General features: G+C 50.9%; 8 protein-coding genes across 8 annotated transcripts; 4 read left to right on the top strand and 4 right to left on the bottom strand.

Moving 5' to 3' along the window:
* Positions 1 to 2,862: 2,862 nt before the first annotated feature.
* Positions 2,863 to 4,328, top strand: BO85DRAFT_398945 (putative MFS monocarboxylate transporter; the record flags this gene model as incomplete). Its single annotated transcript, XM_025657078.1, has 2 exons — positions 2,863 to 3,116; positions 3,173 to 4,328. Exons 1-2 carry the CDS (start codon positions 2,947 to 2,949, stop codon positions 4,326 to 4,328), a joined length of 1,326 nt encoding a protein of 441 aa, XP_025514627.1. The 5' UTR covers positions 2,863 to 2,946.
* A 1,031-nt stretch (positions 4,329 to 5,359) lies between these two features.
* Positions 5,360 to 6,551, bottom strand: BO85DRAFT_398941 (pectate lyase family protein; the record flags this gene model as incomplete). Its single annotated transcript, XM_025657077.1, has 5 exons — positions 6,427 to 6,551; positions 6,154 to 6,380; positions 6,019 to 6,104; positions 5,880 to 5,965; positions 5,360 to 5,824 (listed from the first exon to the last, which is right to left on the bottom strand). The coding sequence occupies exons 1-5, from the start codon at positions 6,532 to 6,534 to the stop codon at positions 5,360 to 5,362; spliced, it is 972 nt and encodes a 323-aa protein (XP_025514626.1). The 5' UTR covers positions 6,535 to 6,551.
* A 1,624-nt stretch (positions 6,552 to 8,175) lies between these two features.
* BO85DRAFT_39959 (isopenicillin N synthase family dioxygenase) lies at positions 8,176 to 9,870 on the top strand. Its single transcript, XM_025657104.1, has 5 exons — positions 8,176 to 8,445; positions 8,519 to 8,671; positions 8,742 to 9,227; positions 9,298 to 9,492; positions 9,568 to 9,870. The coding sequence occupies exons 1-5, from the start codon at positions 8,308 to 8,310 to the stop codon at positions 9,676 to 9,678; spliced, it is 1,083 nt and encodes a 360-aa protein (XP_025514625.1). The 5' UTR covers positions 8,176 to 8,307; the 3' UTR covers positions 9,679 to 9,870.
* On the bottom strand, positions 9,649 to 11,670 carry BO85DRAFT_450109 (putative aldehyde dehydrogenase). Its single transcript, XM_025660304.1, has 4 exons — positions 11,375 to 11,670; positions 10,867 to 11,320; positions 10,104 to 10,809; positions 9,649 to 10,036 (listed from the first exon to the last, which is right to left on the bottom strand). Exons 1-4 carry the CDS (start codon positions 11,418 to 11,420, stop codon positions 9,740 to 9,742), a joined length of 1,503 nt encoding a protein of 500 aa, XP_025514624.1. The 5' UTR covers positions 11,421 to 11,670; the 3' UTR covers positions 9,649 to 9,739.
* A 475-nt stretch (positions 11,671 to 12,145) lies between these two features.
* On the top strand, positions 12,146 to 13,109 carry BO85DRAFT_460079 (uncharacterized protein; the record flags this gene model as incomplete). The annotated part of the gene is made up of 2 exons (XM_025661695.1): positions 12,146 to 12,313; positions 12,381 to 13,109. 2 exons carry the CDS (start codon positions 12,146 to 12,148, stop codon positions 13,107 to 13,109), a joined length of 897 nt encoding a protein of 298 aa, XP_025514623.1.
* Positions 13,110 to 13,197: 88 nt separating this feature from the next.
* Positions 13,198 to 14,415, bottom strand: BO85DRAFT_520821 (YoaK family protein; the record flags this gene model as incomplete). The annotated part of the gene is made up of 2 exons (XM_025665164.1): positions 13,956 to 14,415; positions 13,198 to 13,817 (listed from the first exon to the last, which is right to left on the bottom strand). Exons 1-2 carry the CDS (start codon positions 14,083 to 14,085, stop codon positions 13,198 to 13,200), a joined length of 750 nt encoding a protein of 249 aa, XP_025514622.1. The 5' UTR covers positions 14,086 to 14,415.
* A 2,505-nt stretch (positions 14,416 to 16,920) lies between these two features.
* BO85DRAFT_374077 (isocitrate lyase/PEP mutase family protein) lies at positions 16,921 to 18,200 on the top strand (the record flags this gene model as incomplete). Its single annotated transcript, XM_025656111.1, has 3 exons — positions 16,921 to 17,175; positions 17,278 to 17,425; positions 17,578 to 18,200. The coding sequence occupies 3 exons, from the start codon at positions 16,921 to 16,923 to the stop codon at positions 18,198 to 18,200; spliced, it is 1,026 nt and encodes a 341-aa protein (XP_025514621.1).
* Positions 18,201 to 19,503: 1,303 nt separating this feature from the next.
* Positions 19,504 to 20,523, bottom strand: BO85DRAFT_450106 (nuclear transport factor 2 family protein). Its single transcript, XM_025660303.1, has 2 exons — positions 20,193 to 20,523; positions 19,504 to 20,136 (listed from the first exon to the last, which is right to left on the bottom strand). Exon 2 carries the CDS (start codon positions 20,055 to 20,057, stop codon positions 19,668 to 19,670), a length of 390 nt encoding a protein of 129 aa, XP_025514620.1. The 5' UTR covers positions 20,058 to 20,136; positions 20,193 to 20,523; the 3' UTR covers positions 19,504 to 19,667.
* Between the last annotated feature and the right edge of the window lie 1,419 nt (positions 20,524 to 21,942).

Below are 21,942 nucleotides of genomic sequence, written 5' to 3'. Positions count from 1 at the left end.
TTCCGGATGCTGTCTTTAAAGGCACAGGCCGTTTAAGATAATGGGGTTCGTTGCTTGAAGATCGAATGCCTGATGTGGTAGCTTGGAGAATAGTTGTACTTGAGTGATCATGTTGACATAAATAACGGAGGGTACTTCCCGAAGAATTGATGATCCCTGGGAAGCACAAATTCAAAGTGAAGGTCGAAATGCTGAAGATATGGTTCTTGAAAGCCGACCGACAAAGAGGGCGGGTAGGATTGACGTTTCTTTGAAGTGGAGAGCGACCCCAAATCAGGTGGGATGTGCCTTGCTTGAAAAGCTATTTGAACTTGGATTCCCGACAATTATAGCTATCATGGCAGTTTTACATTGAATAAGATACCAAGCGGTGTATCCAATAGACCTCTTCCCCGCCACAGCGATGGTAACTACCAGAAAGTGCCTGTAAATGTAAGTGTCTGGTGAAGCTCGGATTCATAGTACCGATAAGGCCTTCTGAACGATGATCAAAGAAATCTTAAATATGCTTTTTGTGGAATAGGGTCTTGTTAAAAGCCCCACAAAGCATTCTGAGAAGGAAACTTACAACTGTACGATCGCTCATATTCTTTAACCAATAGACGTTTTCATGACTGTCCTTTATGAACTCAAGCCTTCTAAGGCCTTTGTTGCCCTCATTCAAGATCCTCGGATTTTACGTTCACTTCAAAATATCAATTGTTCCATATTTTCTTTGTTTATTCTTCTCGCTTGACAGGCTTGGTAGGAAGATCATATGGCCGGGTTGTGGATGTGAGGGGTGCTATATGGAGCCTACCCTTGAATGAATGGCAAACTCACCATCTGATCGTGAAAGTAAAATTGTCAGGTGTAATCCCTATTATATCTTCACCGTCTACAGCCATTGAAAATAGGAAGGCCCTGGCACAAAGCGAATAGCACGTCTTCCAACATGACGACAATCGTGAACGTAATCTCGCCACTTATAGGTTAGTCTGCCATAATAGCATTTCAATGTAACTAATTACTATGTTAAAATATGCTGGCCCTGGCTAAGCATTCTGGTATTCAGATGTTGCCTAGTCGGATGACGCGTCGCGATCTTTGCTAAGGCTCTAAGTACTGCGGATGTGGATACTAGGAGCCTCCATCATGGCCTTATCTATGAGCTAGTACACTGGCTGGTCGGCGATAGCTCCTGTTGGAGTTAGTGCATAATGGGCGAGAAGCCCGGAGACTGCGCACGAGAAAGATATTGTAGTTCATACCCAGCGCGATGAGGATTGACTAGAGTTGCCGGTCATCGACTCGCCCACTAGTGGACGTTGCTCCCTTTGCGGTAGAGGTTCGTTACTGACCTCTCCTTAGCTTCTACGCCAGTAGTTCATGTAAGTGTACTCCCACTTGAACTTACCTTGAGTGAGTCATCTGGATATGACAGTTGACCCGTTTTCGTACCAACTGTGGGTGGGGCCATGCAAACCTCCGCTCTCGAAATAGGTCATCGCTACCAGCCTCGAGACCTAACGAACAACAATCGGGCAAGTCTGTAGAGTATTTATTTCTCCCCATGGTCATATCTTTGTGTTATGTTATCTTCCAGTGAATGCTTGCTTTATGTGTCGAGTCAAGAGATTTTAGCAGGCTGCATTCCCCGCTGGCACCTTTGTAAAGGTCATCGAAGGATACTAGAACCGGCCTAGTTTCTGACTTATTTTCGCACCACTATCAATCCATATTGGACGCCAACCATGCGATTTTATCACTGGCCATCTCTCATAGCTGCATTTGTGCAATTCACTGCAGCTGCCAACATCACGATTCTCGGGCTGGGGGACCTTCACCAAGACGTCGCAGATTCCTTTTTATTCTGCCTCAATGCGACCGGCATTTACTACCGGCTATATATAGATGCAGGGATTACGATCGTGCTTTCGCCTACAAATCGCGGCATTGATACAGATGAAGACGATGATTTCCTATTGCAGTGCATGATGATGGCCTGTGAAACTATGAGTATTGCGGCGGAGGACATGAACGAGGATAATGAAAACCATATGAATAGTGTTTATGCTTCCTGGTCACGTACGACTGGCTCGTCGAGCAAGGCGCTCGGGGTTTGCGTGCGATCGGTACGAGACCAGCCCTGACCCTGGAGGATATTGCTGGGCGCGATGGGGGTGAGAATGAGGTGAGTTTAGCGAAAAGAAATTATCTTGTATTGTGACCTTGCACTGAAAGATGAATGCAGGAATGGGGCTTTCAAGTCACCCACCATAATAGCGTCAAGGGAGAATCACCCTGATTCGGACCGATTGATTCGAACCTTGTTGAGATGAACTCGGTTAGTTCGATCACGCACGCCTCCGTATGCAGCATATTGAGACCAGAATATTGAGACCAGAATATTGAGACTGTAATAGCTAGATGGATATGTACACCCAGTCTGGCAACAATTTGCTATTATTCCTGGTGTCATCATGCTATATATCCTTTGTTGGGACACGCATTTCTCTCACATGGCCGGCTAGATGCGATATGACGTTTTTAGCTGAGCGATTAGTGTATCGACATTATTCGATCTTTGAATCTCGCAATGTCTACGTAATTCGCGTTGTTCAATCCATCTCCACCGCTGGTTAGCAACTACGACCATTAGAGTAGTATCACGGGATTCGACGTACATAAGCCAGAATATAGTCAACCCTGACTTGTCGGCGACCCCCGGCAAAGGGCTTTGCCACTCCAGGTACTGGGACGCCAAGGGTTCCCGGATCTCGTCTCCAACTCCACATTTGCCGTTGCGGGGAACCGAAAGTTGGGGTAGGAACCAGTCTGCCATCTAACCGAGCTTATGCCCGAAATTTTGGTCATTTGTGACTTTTGACAAGTATCCCTTTCACGTCTCATCTCCTCCTTGTAGACTACATGCACAGAATAGAATAGATATAGATAACGACGGACATGGGCACACAGAATGAGGGGCTAGGCGCCCCAGACGAATCAATCAACGAGCATAACGAACATCTCCAACCCCCAGCCGAGGCTAGTCCAGAGAGACAATCAATGCCCGACGGAGGGTTGGAAGGCTGGCTCAGCGTACTCGCGGGCTTCTGCGTCTTCGTCAACTCCTGGTACGTACCTACATCCCTATTACCAGTCATCTCCAAGCAGGTCTAACCTCCAGCAGGGGCCTCATCAGCTGCTATGGCGCATTTCAAGAATTCTACCAAACGGTTCTCCTCCCGGACGAATCACCATCCACGATCTCCTGGATCGGCAGTATCCAAGCCACCCTGATCGTGATGGTCGGCATGGTGACCGGCCCTCTAGTCGACGCAGGATACCTCCGGCCCTTGATCCTCACCGGATCCTTCCTAGTCGTGTTCGGGATGATGATGCTCAGCCTAGCAACGGACTACTACCAAGTTCTCCTCGCGCAGGGCTTCTGCGTCGGCATTGGCGGCGGCATCACCTACATCCCCGCGATGGTCGTCATATCCTCGCACTTCACCACCAAACGACCCATCGCTATCGGCTGCGCCTCTATAGGCTCCAGTGTCGGCAGCGTCATCTTCCCCATCCTCTTCCGCCAAGTCCAACCCATCATCAACTTCGCATGGAGCGTCCGCTGCATCGCGTTCATCAACCTCTTCCTCGCCCTCATCACCTGCGCTATCCTCTGCCGTCGACCAGGCAAGAAAACGCGCACCAGAAGCCTCATCGAACTCAAAGCCCTCACTCACCTCCCCTTCATGCTCCTTTCCCTGTCTATGACATGTGTCATGCTTGCTTACTACGTTCCCATCTTTTACATCGCCACTTACGCCCGCTCCGCCCTCAACACCCCCACCAGCCTCTCCTTCTACCTCGTCTCTATTACCAACGGCGCCTCCGCCTTCGGCCGAACAGTCCCCTACCTCCTCGCCTCAGGAGGCACCCACATCAAACCAATCTTCATCCTAATCGCCTTCGTCGCAGCAGCAGCAGTGGCCATGTTCACCTGGATCGCGACGACAAACACAGCCGGTTTCATCGTCTGGGCCTGTTACTGGGGGTTCGTGAGCGGGGTGCTAGTCACAGCGCCGACGTCTATCGTCGCTCACAAGGCATTCTGTCCCGATAGTGACTTCCTCGGAACGAGGATGGGCATGATGTGGGGGATTAGTTCGTTCGGGTCATTAGTGGGCACGCCCGTTGCAGGAGCGTTAGTGAATTTAGAAACGGCGGACTTTGTTCGTGCGCAGGTGTTTGCGGGTTGTTTGATGGTTGGGGCGGTCGTGTTGCAGGTTTGGCCGGTTGTGTGTGTGGTTAGGGCGGATAGGGGGGTGGGGAAGGTGCAATAGCATAGATGCATGTGTTAGAGCTTTGAATGCAATGGTGGATATTAGAGATAATTCAGATCTGACCTATAGAATAATATCCTTCTCTATCTTTATCGGAGTTCACTGGTCGTGGATCTATACTTATCCGGTGCTATCTATCGTGTTTCTGCATCCTTGTCCATGCATATGCATTTAATTTAAGTAATGTATTGCTGTCCAACACCATGATCACATCATCAGTCGACCAAACTTTGGTATCATTGTGGCGAAAGTCTGATACTTGTTCCCTATCAGGATACTAATCTCGAACTTGGTCTTTTTTAAGCCAACCACCACCCTAGTACCACCTGCACATGCACATGCAAATGTAGGTAGCAAGACCAACCCACCCCGAAAAACAACCTTGATGCATCAACACTACCCAATCGATGGGTTTTCCGGAGATGGCAAAATCAAGCTTTCAGGAAACTGGTTTCCGATTGCGGTCTCCACCACAGCTTACTATAGTCTTACTTTTATTGCCGTGATAGTAGTAGTAGGGATGTAGCAGGGGAAGATACCATAGTGTGCAGGGCACTATTTGAGTGAGGCCCGGGGCCCCCCACTCGCCAGCGTTGGTTGTTGTGTGATGGGACGGGCCCTATCAATCGATCAGTGAGTAGATGTGATGTCTGTGTCTACCGCAAACTCAATCAGGAATACTCTACGGATTAAGCTGGTTGGGCGAGTGGGTCTGATTTGGCCGGTTGTGTGGAATGTGGAGTACCAGTCTAAATGGAGCGAGGCCGAGGATTTGCCGATATGCTCACTCACTCGCTTTGTGCTGTGCATATATGTTATGCGAGTTGTGAATTATGTAGACATCTTACAGTAAGTACGATTGTTGCCTCAATTAATTTTAATTCGAGCAATAACTATATACCGACCCTAGAGTACTTCACAAGCTAGGGCCCAAATAGCTGTCCGGCAGGTACCAAGATAAAAGAAAGAGTGACAAAGGTATAGTCAACCTCACCCTACTGCACTAATATCCCAAACGTGTCGCAGCACGCTTAGAAAGTGAGAGTCTGACCGGCAGTGCCGACAACAGCAGCCTTGACATTGGCAGAACCAAGAAGGGTGTAGTCGTAAGGCATGGAAGTCAGAGTGCCCTCCTCAGCAGTGCTCTTGGCGTCACCGAAGTCGTTGTCGTTGGAGACGGCGTAGCCATCATCGGTAGAGTAGAGGGCCTTCTTGGAGTCGACGAACTGGTTGGACTCGACGAGCAGCTGGGCGCCATCGCGGGTGTTGATGCCGTCGCTCACGTCAAGGTAGTAGCTGTTGTAGATGTGGCCGGTACCGAAGCGGAAAGAGGGAGCGCGGGAGTTGACGTTGTACCAGTAGTTGTTGGCGTAGGTGACGGTGAGGTGGCCGCTGTCCTCGTCCTCGTTGCTGTCGGAGTGGCCGACCAGGGAGGCCTTCCAGTGGTCGTGGATGAAGGTGTTGGAGACGGTGACGTAGTCGGATCCGTGGGTGATCTGGTTGTTCATTAGTGAAATGGTTTGGGTATTAGTGTGATTGTGGGTTGCGTACATCAATCAGACCGTCGTAGTAGTCCTTATCGTGGTCACGGTCGGAGGAGACATCGCAGTGGTCGATCCAGACGTTGTTGGAGTACTCTGTTTAGGTTAGTATATCAGACGGTGGTGTGGATTGGGTGGGCGTCACGTACGGACACCAATGGCATCGCCGTTGTCAGCGAGGACCTTGGTGACACCGAGGTTGCGGATGATAACGTTCTCCTTCTCCTTGACGAGACTATTGCATGTCAGCTCGGTTCAACTCTTCATTGCCGGGGGGTGCTTACACTCCGAAGCCCTCAAGGATAGCGTTGGCGTCCCTGCCAATGATGGAGGTGTTGCTGCCGATCTTGACCTGGTCGGCAGTCTCCTTGATGGTGCCGTCGACGTAGACGACCTTGGCGTCATCGCCAGAGACAGCGGAGGTAAAGGCAGCGTAGGACGAGACGGTAGTGGTAGTACCGCCGGCACCACCGGTGGTGCCGCCGTTCATGCTAGCATAGCCGAACGCAGCCTGCAAAGGTTAAATTCTGTGACATTTTTCAAATGAGGGTACTCACGTCGCTGACGGTTGCGCGCTTGGCATGGGTAGAAGTGGCAGTAGGGGCAGCCAGGACCTGTCCAGACAGGAGGCCGGCAGCGGCAACAATCCACTTGAAGTTGGTCATTGTGATTAGGAGAGAGAAAGAATGGAAAGATAGTTGGGGATGAGAGAAAGAAAGACGATATGAGAGGCTTGATTTGGGATATCATTCAGAGTCTACCTGTTCCTTTTATATTGATGGGTCGGCGGCATTAGGAGCTCTAAGACAGAATGAAATCACTTCAAGCATCAGGACTGTCTCCGGGCTTGGCTGGATACAGTCATAGGTGGACTTCATCCGCATAGCAACCGTGACGAGGTGAAGCTGCAGGTTCTTTGGATGCGACTGCCAAGCTGCCGGTCAAGCCCCGTACGGATGAAGCTGGTCGCACCACTCGCATGGCAGGGAGGGAGCATCGTGAGGAAAGACGTTGTCCAGAGGTGGATATTATGCTGGGAGCTGAATTCCACCAACGGCACTTGGCGTTTCAGCGATGTTGCCAAGAGAGCTAAAGTCTGGGTCCATCGTGGCTGTGCGGTGGAACTGTCCGTGCCATTCACGACTAGTGTCCGCTCAGGAACACCGGCTGCGATGCTTGGCGCGTCTGGACATGGCCCCGGAAGATTCTGAATGGTGTACGAGTCATTTTGTGGGAGCCGAAAGAGCAGAATAGCTTGGCAAGATTAATCAATCAGGGGTTATCCTCCACAGTGGCACGGCTCCGTGGAGTGCCGGTCATATGTTCAGCATTGATCAAGCTCCTTTAACGCAGCAAAGCTACTATCATCGTAAACGTCAGAATTGTACCTTCCCATGGATTGAATAATAGATTCAAGCCCTGCTAAAGTGTCTTTTGACGCGGCTTAGAGGATACTGCTTCCGCGGATCATGACCACGTTCAACAATAATCTGCCAACCCCGGGGACATCAAGCCACGGTTCAGCAGAAACAAGAAGGCCAAGCACCGGTCGTTCTCGGCAATGGAGCGCGTCCACTTCCACCTTCGGATGGCTCCGTTTCATCCGTTCCTTTGCTGCCCGTTTGGCTACGATTTAAGCGCCGTCTTCAGATAATTGATGGCAGGAGAGCTCAGTTCTTGGCTGTTCTTGAGTGACTCTGATTCTCCACCTATGGCAAATATGTGAAGCAGCTAATATATCATGTGCATGGTCTAGGTGTGTCGATTGGAGGTCGTCTTAATTAGTTGACAGTTCGTCGGCAATGCCGGAGGCGACGAAGGTATGCAGGCTTATGACCTAGTCTCTTTCGGTACTTGATATCACGGCGGTTTGAAGACGCTTGCTGAATTCTTCCACCTCTAGTCTGGACGTAATATATGCGATGCGGTCATTTCGCATAGCATCATAAGTGGCAAAGTATAGTAGTGCTTCTGATAGATTGTGGGCGTGGAGGGCACACCGCTAGAATAGTAGTGTCAGCATGAGGGCATTACCGAGATTAAGCCGGAGTACTGAGATCGATGCCGTCTCTTCAACTATCTTCTTTCTCTTTAGCTTTCTTCCAGCTTTCCTGGTGAGTAGCTACTACCTCTGTTAGCTATGAGCTGTAAGCCATCTTGACCAATAAACAGTTTTCCATACAATCCAACTCACTTGCAAAGTCAATCCAGATTTTCCCCTTTAGAAGAAAATGAGAAAACGAAAACTAACAGCATCATCAGCATCATCTGTCTTCATCCTCTTCACATTCTCTGTGGTATAGCCAGATCACGCCATCTGCATCGGCAGTAACTAAACCATCACCTTATTACTCAGCACCAACAATGACATCCGTCCATTTCCCCTCACTTCCCCTCACCACTTCATCACCAACCTCGCCGACACCATCACCATCACAATGACCGACCTCACCTCCGTTCCCATCATCGACTTCCAGCGTCTCAAAGACCCAGAAACCAAAGCAGAGACTCTCGCCCAGCTCCGCGACGCCATCTTCCTCGTAGGCTTCCTGTATCTCACGAACCATGGATTGGAAGTAAGTCGCAGCCAACCACCACCAGTCCCCATATTCGACAACGTACAACATACTAAAAGAACAACCACCACAGTCCCTCACCAAACGCGCCCACGCTACCCTTCTAGACCTCTTCTCCCTCTCATCCGAAACCAAAGAGCAAGTCAACATGATCAACTCGCCCTCCTTCCTAGGCTACACGCGTCTCGGGGCCGAAACCACCGCACTCAAAACCGATATGCGAGAAGTATTCCCCCTTTCCCCTTTGTCGCCATCCTACTCACAACACATACCCTAACAAACCACTACCCAACTAGCAATTCGACTTCGGCACCCCCAACCTCCCCCCTTCCAACCCTCAAACAGCACCAATCTGGTCCCGTCTCGAAGGCCAAAACCAATACCCTACACCAGCCACGCAATCCCTCGTAGAAGAATACATGACTTCTTTCATCCCATTAAGCAACACCTTTCTCCAATACGTCGCCGAATCCCTCTCTCTTCCGCCGACCACGTTCGACACGTACAGAGGCACCATGGACAGACTCAAGTTCATCAAATACCCGCCTCAACCCTCCTCTGGGGAAGACAAATCCCAAGGCGTAGGGCCACATAAAGACTCCACTGGTTTATTCACCTTCCTATCCCAAGATGCGACTGGTGGATTACAAGTCATTAATAAACGCGGTGACTGGATCGATGTCCCCCCGCTTCAGGATGAGGGGGCACTAGTGGTGAATATTCAGCAGGGGTTTGAGGCTATCACGGGGGGTGTTTGTAGTGCGACGGTGCATAGGGTTGTTGTATGTCTCATTCTCTTCCCCCTTATGTCCTTATGTACTCCAGCTGAAGGAAGGATGTTGATGGGTACAGGCACCGAAAAACACAACGCGATACAGTATCCCGTTTTTCATGGGGATACGGATGGACTTGACGTTGTCGAATCTGCGTGATTCGGCGAGACATATTGTTGAGAAGGTTCCTGTCGGGGAGTGGTCCGATGAGGATGAGATGAAGAGAAGGGCCGAGGACGTGCCGAGTGAGTTTCTTTCGGACAGGTTCGATTGTGTATGTTCCCCCTCCATCATCCGTGCTACGATATTGATATGTAAAGGCATCTATTAACGTTCATGTTGGGTATAGTTCGGCGAAGCCTACCTCCGCAATCGAATCATCAGTCACCCTGACGTTGGGAAGAAATGGTATCCGGAGCTGTATGAGCGGTACTCGAATGATCCTTTTTATTTGCATTAACCCTTTCTCTTATATATATTATTGTCTTAATCATGAATGTAAGCACACCACACTATGTAAGTTACAGCTTAGCCGCCGCGGGGGGCAGAATGTTATACTTAACCGCCTTGACTGTCGTCCATCCCTCCAATGCCTCTTCTCCCATGTCACGCCCAAATCCACTCTCTTTCACTCCTCCGAACGGCATATTCGACGCTAGCATCGCCCATGCGTTCACAGTGACCTGTCCGGACTCGATACCGGCAGTGACGCGATGAGCGCGGTTCACATCGTTAGTGAAGACGGCGGCGCTGAGTCCGTGCGCGGTGTCGTTGGCCAACTTGATGGCCTCTTCTTCTGTGTCGAAGGGGGCGATGCACTATCCTCGTTAGCACACATTCACCTCAATCACCACAAAAGGAAAGCAAAGCAGGGGGGAAACATACAGCAACTGGTCCGAAAATCTCCTCCCTCATCATCCTCTCCCCCTGCCCCACATCCGCAAACGCCGTATTCTGGACGAAATACCCCTTCTCCCCAATCCTCTCTCCCCCGAACAACACCCTCACTCCTCTCTTCTTCCCCTCCTCCACATACCCCAAGATCTTCTGCAACTGCGCCGCACTGGACACTGGCCCCTTCGTCGTCTTCTCATCCAATGCATCCCCGATCACGGGCTTGTCCTCTTTAGATAGCCGCGCGTATTCCTCCAGGAACTTCTCGTAGATCCCCCGCTGAACATAGATCCTCGATCCCGCCGCACAGATCTGTCCGTTATTCGCTGTGATGCCGATACGCGTCCACAACAGCGCGTTAGCTAGGTCGCAGTCTGAGAATACAATTGAGGGGCCCTTGCCGCCAAGCTCGAGGGAAATTTTCTTGAGGTTGCTGGATGCCGAGGCGTGCAGGATGGCGCGCCCGGCGACAGTGGATCCCGTGAAGGAGAGTTTGCGGATAGCTGGGTGCGTGGAGAGAGCGTTACCGGCTTTGGCGCCGTCGCCGGGGAGGATAGATACTGTGCCGGCGGGGAAGCCTGCTTCGCGGATAAGGAGGGCGAGTTTTAGGGCAGACAGGGGGGTTAGTTCGGAGGGTTTGATGATGAGGCAGTTTCCCACTGTTAGGGCCGGGGCGAGTTTCCAGATTGTGATCATTCTGTGGAAGTACGGTGTTAGTTGATTGGTGGGTTATAGTATCGGGGAGGGAGCATACAGAGGCGCATTCCAGGGAACAATGGCGGCACAAACTCCTAGTGGCTCGCGGAAAGTATACCCCACTCCGCCGTCAGGGAGATGCAGCGTCTTGCCGTCGATCTTGTCGGCCCAGCCGGCATAGTAGCGGAGGGTGGAAATGGCTTGGGGCATGGTCATGGCCTTGCTGTCCGTGTAGAGCATCCCGCCTTCCAAAGCTTCAAGGGATGCGAAGTCCTCCGCGTCACGCTCGATCAGATCGGCGAGTTTGTGCAGGAGGGCGCCGCGGAGGGCGCCCGGAGTGGCTTTCCATGCGGGGAGGGCTTGTGTGGCGCAATGCACGGCGCGGTCAATGTCCGCTGGGCTGGCGGAGGAGACGGTTGCGAGTGGGGTGCCGGTGGAGGGGTTCTCGATGGTCAGGGTCTCGTTGGTGGAGGCCGGGGTAAATTCATTGTTGATGAAGAGGGTGGTCGGGACTGTGCTGTTAGGAGAGAGGGTTCTAGACAAGGTGGGGTGGGAGAGTATAGTACCTTGAATTTGGCGGCCTTTGGCGCCAGTAAGGGTGACAGTAGCCATTTTGTATTTTGATTTGCTTTTTGTATAGCTCTGTCGGGGAAAAAGCAACGTATGCAGCTGTGACTAACTATAAGTATACCCCCGAATTGAATTCCGGAGAGTTCCGTCCCCCGGAACTATTCCGAGACGTGATGCGGGGAATTTACAAGAAGGGCAAGTGACAGGTTGATCGGAATGATAGTGCTTCTGTAGTCATTTTGTTTGGTAAGAGAAGGGTCCGACTGCCGCGGAATCACAGAGAAGTGGTGAAGTCTGTTGGCTGATACGGTGGCACCCACGCAGTAGCTTACCCTATAAGGCTTATCACTGCCGAAATGGGGGGTGTCGCAGGATGACTCGTATTGCAGGCCATTATTGGTGGGTCAGCTCGTGAACCAGCTTCCATCAGCCTGACTCCCCGTGCAGACATATCAGCCATGGCTTGGATCTTGCACATGGTGACCATCCGTCTGTCCTTCCCATCTTTTGAGCGCCATGTAACATGTTTCGTCCGACAATGAGAATAATAAACTTGCTGTAGCTACTGCTGCAGAGACAGGGATCTATCTTGGTGCCTAGATGCTGCATGAAGAATGGGTACCATGTACCGTCCGATATATATAGTTCTGCTTGATGCCTATTACACTGCCACCATGACAGGCTGCTACGATTTCTGCAGGAGTACCTCTAGTAGCTGAAATGACATTGTCTATAAAGTTAGACTATATCCAATCGAAGTCACCATCATGTACTACTACCTAGTACTCCTACAGCTCCTCACCCTCATCCCCCTCACCACCAGCTACACCGTCGACCAACTCTGGACACTCACCACCCACTTCTGGGACAACTTCCTCTACCCAGCCAACACCGCCCATATCAACCCCAACGACACCTCTATCTTCTCCAACAATGTACCTACTAGTTCCTTACATTCTATACCCTCACATCCCCTTCCATAAGCATCCTAAGTAACTACAGGTCCAAGGCCGCGTCGACGTCACCCGCACCTTCACCAACCGCGACCTCAACAACGAATATATCTTCGGTCTTTTCTCTCAATTCACTCACCCCAGCATTTTCGGCGTTCCCATTGCCTACAACATCACCCAATTCGCAGCGACGCAAAACACCGTCGCCTCCACCGTCGTCCTCACCTTCAACATCAGCACCTTCGACCTGGTCATGCCGGGGGTAATCACCGCCTGGTTCGAATTCAATTCGGCTGGACAAATCACCCAGTACGACGCTGTCTTCAGATGGCTGGAATGGCTATTCGTGAAGATTCTCCAAGCCGCGGGGCGTAAGTTCCACACGACTAACGAAACAGAAATTCGCGAAAAAGTGGCGGATCTATTCGCCCGGGCAATCTGTCACACCGAAGAGGAGTATTGTCTAGGTAGGAATCGGCAGTATGCGTCTATGCAGGACTGCTATGTGTTTCTGACGCAGAAGATTCGCTTTGGGCAGCCATACGAGATGGGAAGGAATACGTTGCTGTGTCGGGAGGTGCATGATAATATGGTCAGGTTAAATCCGGATGTGCATTGTGCGCATATCGGCCCTTCTGGCGGGGATTATTGTGTGGATGATCAAAGCTACGAGGAGGTGGTCTTGGAGAGATATTTTCGGACTTCGTGGGTGCCGGATAATTTGGCCCCGATGAATGTATGGGTGTGGCAGAATGGAAGCGAAAGCAGAACGGTCTAATTTGAAGTGATGGCTAACGAAGCAGAACAAGAAGTGAAAATGTCAAGAGGCGGAAAAAGAAGAAGAAAAAGAAGAGCTATCTATTAACTTATTTGACGTGCCAGAAGGACAAAGCAACGGCCATGAAGAACTTGAGACCGGCGATAATCCACAGGGCTGCCCAGATGTTGCCCGTGGCTTTGCTGATCCATCCACCGGCGATGGCACCAACCAGAGTCAGGATGAAGGCGATGACACGACGGTCGCGCTTCTCATTGCGCAACAGGAATAGCTTGGGATCCATCATCAGATCACAGAGCAGACTGGTGATCACCACGGTCGGCACCTCGTTGTAGCCCAACACACGACTGGCGACGGTCTGGCCCGCGGACTGCATACTGAGCAGGACGATGACGGCCTCTTGGCTCCAGTGGGTGACGAACGTGGTAGAGTGGGCGTCGGCTAGGTCACCGGCGATGACATGGCTCTGAGAGAGAGCCGCAGCGATGATGACGAGTACGACCTGCAGCAGAAAACAGGCGACCAGAGTGCCGCGCCGTTTGGGGCCGAGGAAGTTGTTGATGCGGGAGAAGATGAAGCTGCCGATCGCATAACAGCCGATGGCCGTCAAGGATCGCGCCCAGTCGTACGGTCGGCTATCCTGCTGGGAGGCACCCAACCCCACGAAAATGGTGTTTCCTGTTTGCATAGAAACGAAAGTATTGTAGGCTGTGGGGGAGAGTGTAAGTATGGTTCCATTATTATAATATTATGGGGATTTATGGAGATTGATGGGGTGAAGACAAGAAAGGTGTGGAGGAAAGGGATAAAGAGAGTGGGGAGAGAGAGAGAAAGAGAGTGACTCACCATTGTACATGGTGCTGTCCAGCAAACCCGAACAGAAACAACAGGCCAGCAACAACAAATCCGCATATTTGACATTGATCTCAGCCCTAACATAGCTAACCATCGGGCTAGCACCTTTACTGTCCTCCATGGTTTCAATGGCTGAAAATCAGGCTGCTGCACTGGTGGGTTGGAGGGTAAGAAACAGAGCAAGACAGGGTCCAAGCAGAGATGCAGAAACGACAGCAGCAGCAGCAGCAGCAGAAAAAGAAATATGAAAGTCTCTTTCTGTCTTTCTTACACTGTCTGTCAGTCTCTCAATCAGCACGCTCGGAGCAGGAAAGAAGCGGGAAAAGGCAGGCTGACAGACGCGTGGAAATTGAAGAGCTCGCCAGCTTTAAGACAACCGCAACCGTGGGCCCGCGTGGGCCGCAGACCCTCAGAGCAAAACCTTCACAAACCTTTTTTTCTTTTTCGTTCCAAGATTCCAAGACCAGGCCGCTATCCCTTTCTCCTAAAAAACCCCCCAAATTTCTACCGATCGCCCAGAGGGGCCAAGCCGGGCAAATCCGGAGCCGCTGTCGGGCTTGGGCTGATTCCCTACAGCACTAGACTCGACCTAACTCAACTAACAACTGGACCGAGAACTCTAGTGCTATCGAAGTGACGAGCTAGCCTCTCTATCCGCCGTCTCTGGAGTCTCTAGCCAAGTCAGCCACGACTATCATTGCCTGTCTTTTCTTTTCCCTCTCGGACTATGCTGGTCGTCCAGTCTACCCCCCCTCTCTCTCTCTCGTCATTATTCACCCAATCTAAGTAACTAATCAGACTGCTTACTACCCTTGAACCTCCCAAACTGGATCTCCTCTCCGCCAATCGGCTGACTTGCGCCTCACCACACAGACACTCACTCACTCAACACTCTCTCTGTCTCCCTTACCCTTGTTCTTCTTACCCTCCTCCCACTCCCCCTATACTCCTCCCGGTTTAGTCCGATCCTACCTATCTATCGATTAATCCTCTTCCAATCTGCAGCTCCAATAGTCGTGGCGGTTTATTTTTCCTCACTGCATCCGATCTGCTAGGCAGGGGACTTGTCGGACTGCTTGCTGTGTCGGACCCGCGTCGTCAAGTTTCACCATGCGGCACCACCCAGCCGGGTCCGAAATGCTCCTCAGCTCTCCTCTTCCCTTTCCTCTTCGGTACTCATGGGTTACACACCGGGGGTCCTAATCACCGCACTGGCCGGAGAGTAAATACATTCTAGGCTATGAGCACATTTCTAGGCAACATGCGGAGTGACCATGACCCTCTCAAGACCAAGGAAGGAAAAAAGAATACATCCACTACCTAAAAAATCACTAGACGTGTGCAAGAGCCAACCGCGCTGCCAGATCCATCACTCAGTCCCCAGCAAAACCGGGGCTGGACTCGAGACTATCGCCTCCAGTATTAATTTTCTGTTCCCCCCAGGTTGCCAAGATACTTGGCTCTGCAGCATGCAGCAACAGAGACGCACTTAATGTCGGCGATGAGAGTCCGCACTGCAGCTGCTACCCTGGTCCATCTGGTCCATCTGGCTCCTTGGTTTCTCCATCGGCTTCTCCGTCGGCTGGTCAGCCATGCACTATTGCCTATCTCATCATCACTAACCTCCATCACCCCCTCTCACCTCATCCACGATAAGTCCCGGGAGCCAATGCGCTCCGGTTTCTCCGCCATTCAGCAGGCGTGCTAGAACCCGCCCTGCCGCCGGCAAGCCCCAACAGTGACTCCGTGGGTGGGATGCCGTTTAACTTCCGGCGCATCAGCCGAGCCCTGGCAGTCTATCGGTGCAGATCTGCCTCCTCGGCCAAGCGCCAATCACGCCCGATCCATCCCATTTCTCGCCCAGCTGGCGAACTCCGGAGGTTGATTGCTCGCTGGCTTTCAGTTGGCCACCAAACTTACTCTCCCCTCCCCTCCATCCCTCCTCTGCCAGTGCGACTTGGCTAGGCTACTGTCTTTTTTCAGCTGGGTGAAGAACAACGGGCCCCGTGCGTGATGAGCAAAAGCGTCTGACATGCAGCAACTGCAGTATACTGGAGCCCGCGGCTACCGAGGAACTCGTGCTCGTGTGCCACCGCATCGATTGGAATCGATGCGTCTTGTCCATGCACTGTCGGCGTGGCCTAAAGTACGGGCCAAATCTGTCTGACTTCATCTTACACTCAACTCCCCCTCCTTCATTCTCCCCTGACCTGACCAAATCAGGAAAGCACCTAGTCAATCAATCCTGCCATCACCGGCGCGCGTAATCTGAAACTACGCGCGGAGTATGTCTCTTAACTCCCCTCGCGGTGGCGGTCCAGCCAGCCCCATCTTTTACTAGATTTGGCGATTTACTGGTCATTAGCCGATGTACGGGGAAGAGGGGGCCGGCAAAACAAAAATGCGAATAATATAACAATAATAATTTTAAAATAATAAAAAAGAAAAAGAGGGGGGGAGCTTATCTAGGCCCCTGCTGCATTGCATTCGGACATTTTTCGACTTGTCACAGGCACAAATCATAGTCCGCCGATGGCGTCGATTGACCATTTTATTTTCTTTTCTCGGCGCTGGGATGGTGGCCAAGAAAATTGAATGGCAATGGTTCGTTCACCGGAGTAGGGTGTACGTGCGTTTGTGTGGATTGACGATGATTCTCGGCCAAGGGCTTGCGTTGCAATCCACCAGGAGGGGAATGTTGCAGACAGAAAGAAAAGAAGTATTGGGAAAAAAACAATTCTCAAAATGATCTTCTCAGGTAATGAATATTGGTTGCTGGCGGGATGATCTTCTCCCGACACGTCTATATAAACTGGTCACCTTCTGGCTCTTCCTTTGGTTTCTCTCTATCCTCATCAAGCCTCTTTTCTCTCCTATCTTCAACTCTCCACTTTCCAAGGGATAAAAACTCTCCTTGTTTCCACCTATATATACCTTGTGGTTTTTTCCCCTCGCAATGAAAGTTGATACCCCCGATTCTGCTTCCACCATCAGCATGACCAACACTATCACCATCACCGTTGAGCAGGACGGTATCTATGAGATCAACGGTGCCCGTCAAGAGCCCGTGGTCAACTTGAACATGGTCACTGGTGCTAGCAAGCTGCGCAAGCAGCTTCGCGAGTCTGATGAGTTGATCGTGTGCCCTGGTGTCTACGACGGTCTGTCCGCTCGCATTGCCATCAACATGGGCTTCAAGGGCATGTACATGGTAAGTCCATCCTAACTCCTACTACTACTTCCCCACAATCACACAACACACACTTGTCCGCTTCCGACAAACAAAGATCATACTAACGGAAGGGCTTTTTAGACCGGCGCCGGCACTACCGCATCTAGACTGGGCATGGCCGATCTGGGTCTAGCCCACATCTACGACATGAAGACCAACGCAGAGATGATCGCGAACCTGGACCCCTACGGTCCTCCCCTGATCGCTGACATGGACACTGGCTACGGAGGTGAGCAAAAAAAAAAAATCCCCATAATCCCCTACAACTTGCATCCTATCTCCACCCTCCGCCAAGACTTAATGATCTACCCGCTCCCAAAAGCAAAACGGCAATATAAGACCCAGTTTCCCCACTAACCATCAAAAACAAAAACAATATAGGCCCCCTAATGGTCGCTCGTTCCGTTCAACAATACATTCAAGCCGGCGTTGCGGGATTCCACATCGAAGACCAGATCCAAAACAAGCGATGCGGTCACTTGGCAGGCAAGCGCGTCGTCAGCATGGAGGAATACCTGACTCGCCTCCGCGCCGCCAAGCTCACCAAGGACCGCCTCCGCAGCGACATCGTGCTGATTGCCCGCACTGACGCCCTCCAGCAGCACGGCTACGACGAGTGCATTCGTCGCCTTAAGGCCGCCCGCGATCTTGGCGCCGATGTTGGTCTCCTTGAGGGCTTCACCAGTAAGGAGATGGCGAGGCGGTGTGTGCAGGACCTTGCGCCTTGGCCGCTTCTGCTTAACATGGTGGAGAACGGGGCTGGGCCGGTTATTTCCGTTGATGAGGCTAAGGAGATGGGCTTCCGTATCATGATCTTCTCGTTCGCTTGCATTACCCCGGCGTATATGGGCATTACGGCTGCTCTGGAGAGGCTGAAGAAGGATGGTGTCGTTGGGTTGCCCGAGGGCATGGGGCCGAAGAAGTTGTTCGAGGTTTGTGGGTTGATGGATTCGGTGAGGGTTGATACTGAGGCTGGTGGTGATGGGTTTGCTAATGGTGTTTAATTTTTCTTTTTCTTTTTTATTTCTTTTTGTGATTCTTTACAAATTCCCTTGTTTTGTTCGTTTATTATCTCTGATTTTGTTCGATTTCCCTTCTGGTATCTAATTTTGTGAGAGAGAGAAAGAGTTGTTGTTGGATTTACATTGGATGGGATGGGATGGAAATTATTTTCGGGATCAAAGTGCAAGGAAAGAAAGGAAGGAAGAAAGAAAGGGGGCTGTGTTGTTTATTGAATTTTCCAAAGTGGGGAAAACCGATATCTATTTCCTACTATACATATCGCAGCTTGCGTGGTACATATACTATTATATACTACATTACCAAGAAGGGAAATGGAAATTGAGTGGTTAGATTTTCACTTACTTGACAGGTAATATGTTCTTGACCGATTAGAGTAACTCGCTACTTTCTTACTGTACTCCATTTGACCTAATCAATCATAATGAAATTAAGAATATAATATAACATTATATAATTTGGTTGCCTTATGCTTAGTTACTCCTCACGTCAGATCAGATCTTAAGTAGCGTTTGGTACGTGGTTTGTTTCACTCTGCAAACCTTAATAATAAATCTAACAATGTGTATTCTCAGTGAGCAAAGCAGCACAAAGTTCTAGACCCTGACAGAAAGAAACTACACCCTGATCGACAGATCATTACCCAAGATAGTAAGTGGTCTCTGCTAGGTATCTTATTCCAGTAGTCAGGTAGGGTAGTAGTAAGCAAGTAGAAGAAGAAGAAAGCAAAAGAAAAATTAACTAACTGACTAGCTAGCTAGCTAGCTACTGCATGCATGAACACGGAGTCGCCGTGCAGTGCAAAAAAATTGGTGCGTGCTCAGCTGCAATCTGCACACTGCCACCCTCGCCCTACAGAAGAAAACATGCTGCTAAGCTCCACTCTGCTGTTACCGCGATGAAACTAGGGCCAATAATGATGCAGTTACTATTGGTCCCACTGGGGTGGGTTGGGTAGCCTTATGGCTGTGAACTTTGTCGATCTTCTTTTTTCTTACTCTTTTCTTTTGGTTCTTTTTTCTTTTGTTGAGTTGTCTTATGTTGTGTTGTGTTTGCTTTTCTTTGGGTGACGGGGGGGTGGAATACTATCATATGAAAATGGGAACTATGTTATGTTGTGTTATGCTATTGTTCGATGGATGATGATGATCTGCGTGGACATTAATGTCAGAGTCTTGTCTGATTCAAACTCCGTTGTCCGTCTGATGTCAGCCAGCCACATTCACACATCCACGCAATCACAATCGATACAAAGGGATATTCAACCCCTGAATGGAAAAGCAGGGTCCAACGAAAAAAAAAAGAAATAAATTAATGTAACAAGAAAAAGAATATTCATCAGCAGACTGCATCAAAACAAATCATGATTCGTCCATTCCATCCATCCCCTACTGTCACTGCCACTTCTCATATCGCCCCCCTACATCTGAATCTCAATGAATCTCATCTCATCACATTAATGTCTCCTGATGCACCACAATCCGCCACTCTCCATCACTCCCCTGGCTCCATGTCGTCGACCCGGTGCCCCGGTACGTCTCTTCTCCGCGGCGCGCATTGATCTTGTACGTTACTGACCCGGCCATCAAGTCGATGACGATCACGCGCACCTCCTGCAGTTCGTACTCGTCGAAGTGATGGAAGGGTGGCTTCAGTGCCTCGCTGATTGACGGCTTCGAATGCAGGTGCAGAACCTCGCGCTGCGGAAAAAGTAGGTTGGCCTCTTCGTTACACATCTTCTTGATTTCGGGCCCCGGGTCAGCCGAGGTGAGCGCCGTCCAGAGACGACGCTCCTTGCCGATAAGGTCTTCGCGAATGCGTTCGTGGATGGAGCCGACCATTTTCGGTGATTTCCGAGCTGAGTTGGTGTTGTTTCTTTGGATCTGACTTTGTGGTTCCTGATTAGACTTTCGTGGGTGGCTACTGAGGGATTAGTTATGGATATCTAGCTGATAGCGGTTGTCATGTAAGCTCACCTGAGCGAGCCGGTCGGGGGTATTTCGTCTAAGGGGTATCCTAACGGGTGGCAGAACAGATTTGCGATGCGGGGTCCAGGATGTGACGCGATGCGATGCAATGCCAGCAGAAGAAAGGGGAAGATAGAAAGATAAAAAGGAAAGAGTATAACAACCAACAAGTTGGAGGGAGACGGGAGGGTGACGTCACGGCCCAACCCCACGTGGATGACGTCGTTTCCCGATGACATCGGCCAGTTGACTCTCTTCTTAGCTTTCCCCCCAATGCTTCATGCTACGTCTGGCCTGATCATTCTCTTTAGGAATAAGAGCATCGACACAGCAGATGCGGACTCATTTCCCGCGATCGGCAGGCGCACGCGAGCATCTCGCAGCTGACGATGACGCGGCTTTCTCTGCTGCATCTGACTCCTCCAGTGCAGCTGCTGCCCATCGCTGCATTTCCCATTTAGAGAGGATCCTTTGTCCACTTGCGGAGATACTGCAGTCGGGCCTCGCGTCCAGCGTAATCTTCAGTGGCAGAATGTGATCGCATGGAGCGGCTCTTACATGCCATCCTCTCACGGACAAGAACGGTCGGTGTGACGAAGTCGTCAAAGCTGACGTTGACCCGTTACGCAGATTTCCTGTCAGCTCACATGGTGACACGCCTCAGCTGGGGTATATAACCGCTTGTGTCTTTGAGCTGGCCAGGGATGAATGAATTTGTCCGAATGAGAGGCCACTTGCGGCTCTGCCTGATGACCATCGCATCCTCTCCCACACCCGGGAACACCATCGCTCAATAACGTTCCGACCGTCTCTCGGCAGCCCGACAGCATCCCAGCTGCTCCATGGATCAACCCGTGACCTGCCACTCCGCTCCGAGGTCGTACGAGGCCGTTGAGGTCTGCTGCCGCCAAGCATCTGACATTGCTTTGGATCGGCCAAGGCAGCCACGGCAAGGGAGGCCAATGTATTTGTAGCAGCAGTGCAGCATCTCCACCAAGGCCGTTGTTGGTGGAGGAGATCGTCGGAGATCTGACCGCGCAATGTGAGATCCCCTGCTGTCCACGTCAGCGTGGCTTCGCGTCGGACATGTATGGAGGAAGGGGGATGGGGTCCGGTCAGGAATAACCTCCACTCGACTGAAATTGTCTAAGACAGCACTCATCATACCCTTGCCATGTGGAGCGATCCCGGCGAGTCAGTTTCGAAAACTGAGTTTGGGGCCAGCTTTAACTTCAATAAACTCGCAGCGATCGGTGGGATCCCTAGAAGATCCTCCGTCTTCTAGAATCCGTGAGCTTCCGGTGGAACCATCTCTGTCGAATTGAGGGATCAGATGATTGGACCCTGATAGTTACCAAAATGGCATCACGGTCGCAACTTGGCAGGGGATGATGCATTCTTGCTCGAGTCCGCGGATGGTCGGCGTGTTTAGATCACGTGATAATATACCAACACTCCGTAGGCTTTGTGACAGACGCCAACTGGCTGACAGTTGGATTCCAGAATGCTCGGCTGGATTGCTTATTCCATTGGGTGGTGGTCAGCACATGTTCGGAATATTCACCCGAGTGGCATGATAGGAAAGGAATGGAATGAGAGCTGACCAATGAGAAGCCTCGTCTAGGGAAGCCGTGGGGTGTATTGGTGATGATTGGATCAATGAAGCCCAGAAAATCCCCAAGGCCGACGAATCCGATGTAAGTATTCTTTAGTAGGCCCTGGAGACTGACATTCTTCTTGCAGTTGGGGTACTACGTAC

This window comes from Aspergillus piperis (assembly GCF_003184755.1).
Source record: "Aspergillus piperis CBS 112811 unplaced genomic scaffold BO85scaffold_11, whole genome shotgun sequence".
NCBI classification, from domain to species: domain Eukaryota; kingdom Fungi; phylum Ascomycota; class Eurotiomycetes; order Eurotiales; family Aspergillaceae; genus Aspergillus; species Aspergillus piperis.
Note: the sequence above shows the minus strand (reverse complement) of the source record. Positions and strands in the feature narration are given on the sequence as shown.

Bases quoted from the DNA above. Each gene is read 5' to 3' on its own strand.
- BO85DRAFT_450109 (XM_025660304.1), bottom strand. From the start codon at position 11,420: ATGGCTACTGTCACCCTTACTGGCGCCAAAGGCCGCCAAATTCAAG. The intron at 10,810-10,866 runs GTATGCTCCCTC...GTACTTCCACAG, and splicing joins GTTCCCTGGAATGCGCCTCT to AATGATCACAATCTGGAAAC. The intron at 10,037-10,103 runs GTATGTTTCCCC...TAACGAGGATAG, and splicing joins AGATTTTCGGACCAGTTGCT to TGCATCGCCCCCTTCGACAC.
- BO85DRAFT_450106 (XM_025660303.1), bottom strand. From the start codon at position 20,057: ATGGTCGGCTCCATCCACGAACGCATTCGCGAAGACCTTATCGGCAAG.
- BO85DRAFT_39959 (XM_025657104.1), top strand. From the start codon at position 8,308: ATGACCGACCTCACCTCCGTTCCCATCATCGACTTCCAGCGTCTCAAA. The intron at 8,446-8,518 runs GTAAGTCGCAGC...CAACCACCACAG, and splicing joins TCACGAACCATGGATTGGAA to TCCCTCACCAAACGCGCCCA. The intron at 9,228-9,297 runs GTATGTCTCATT...TGATGGGTACAG, and splicing joins CGACGGTGCATAGGGTTGTT to GCACCGAAAAACACAACGCG.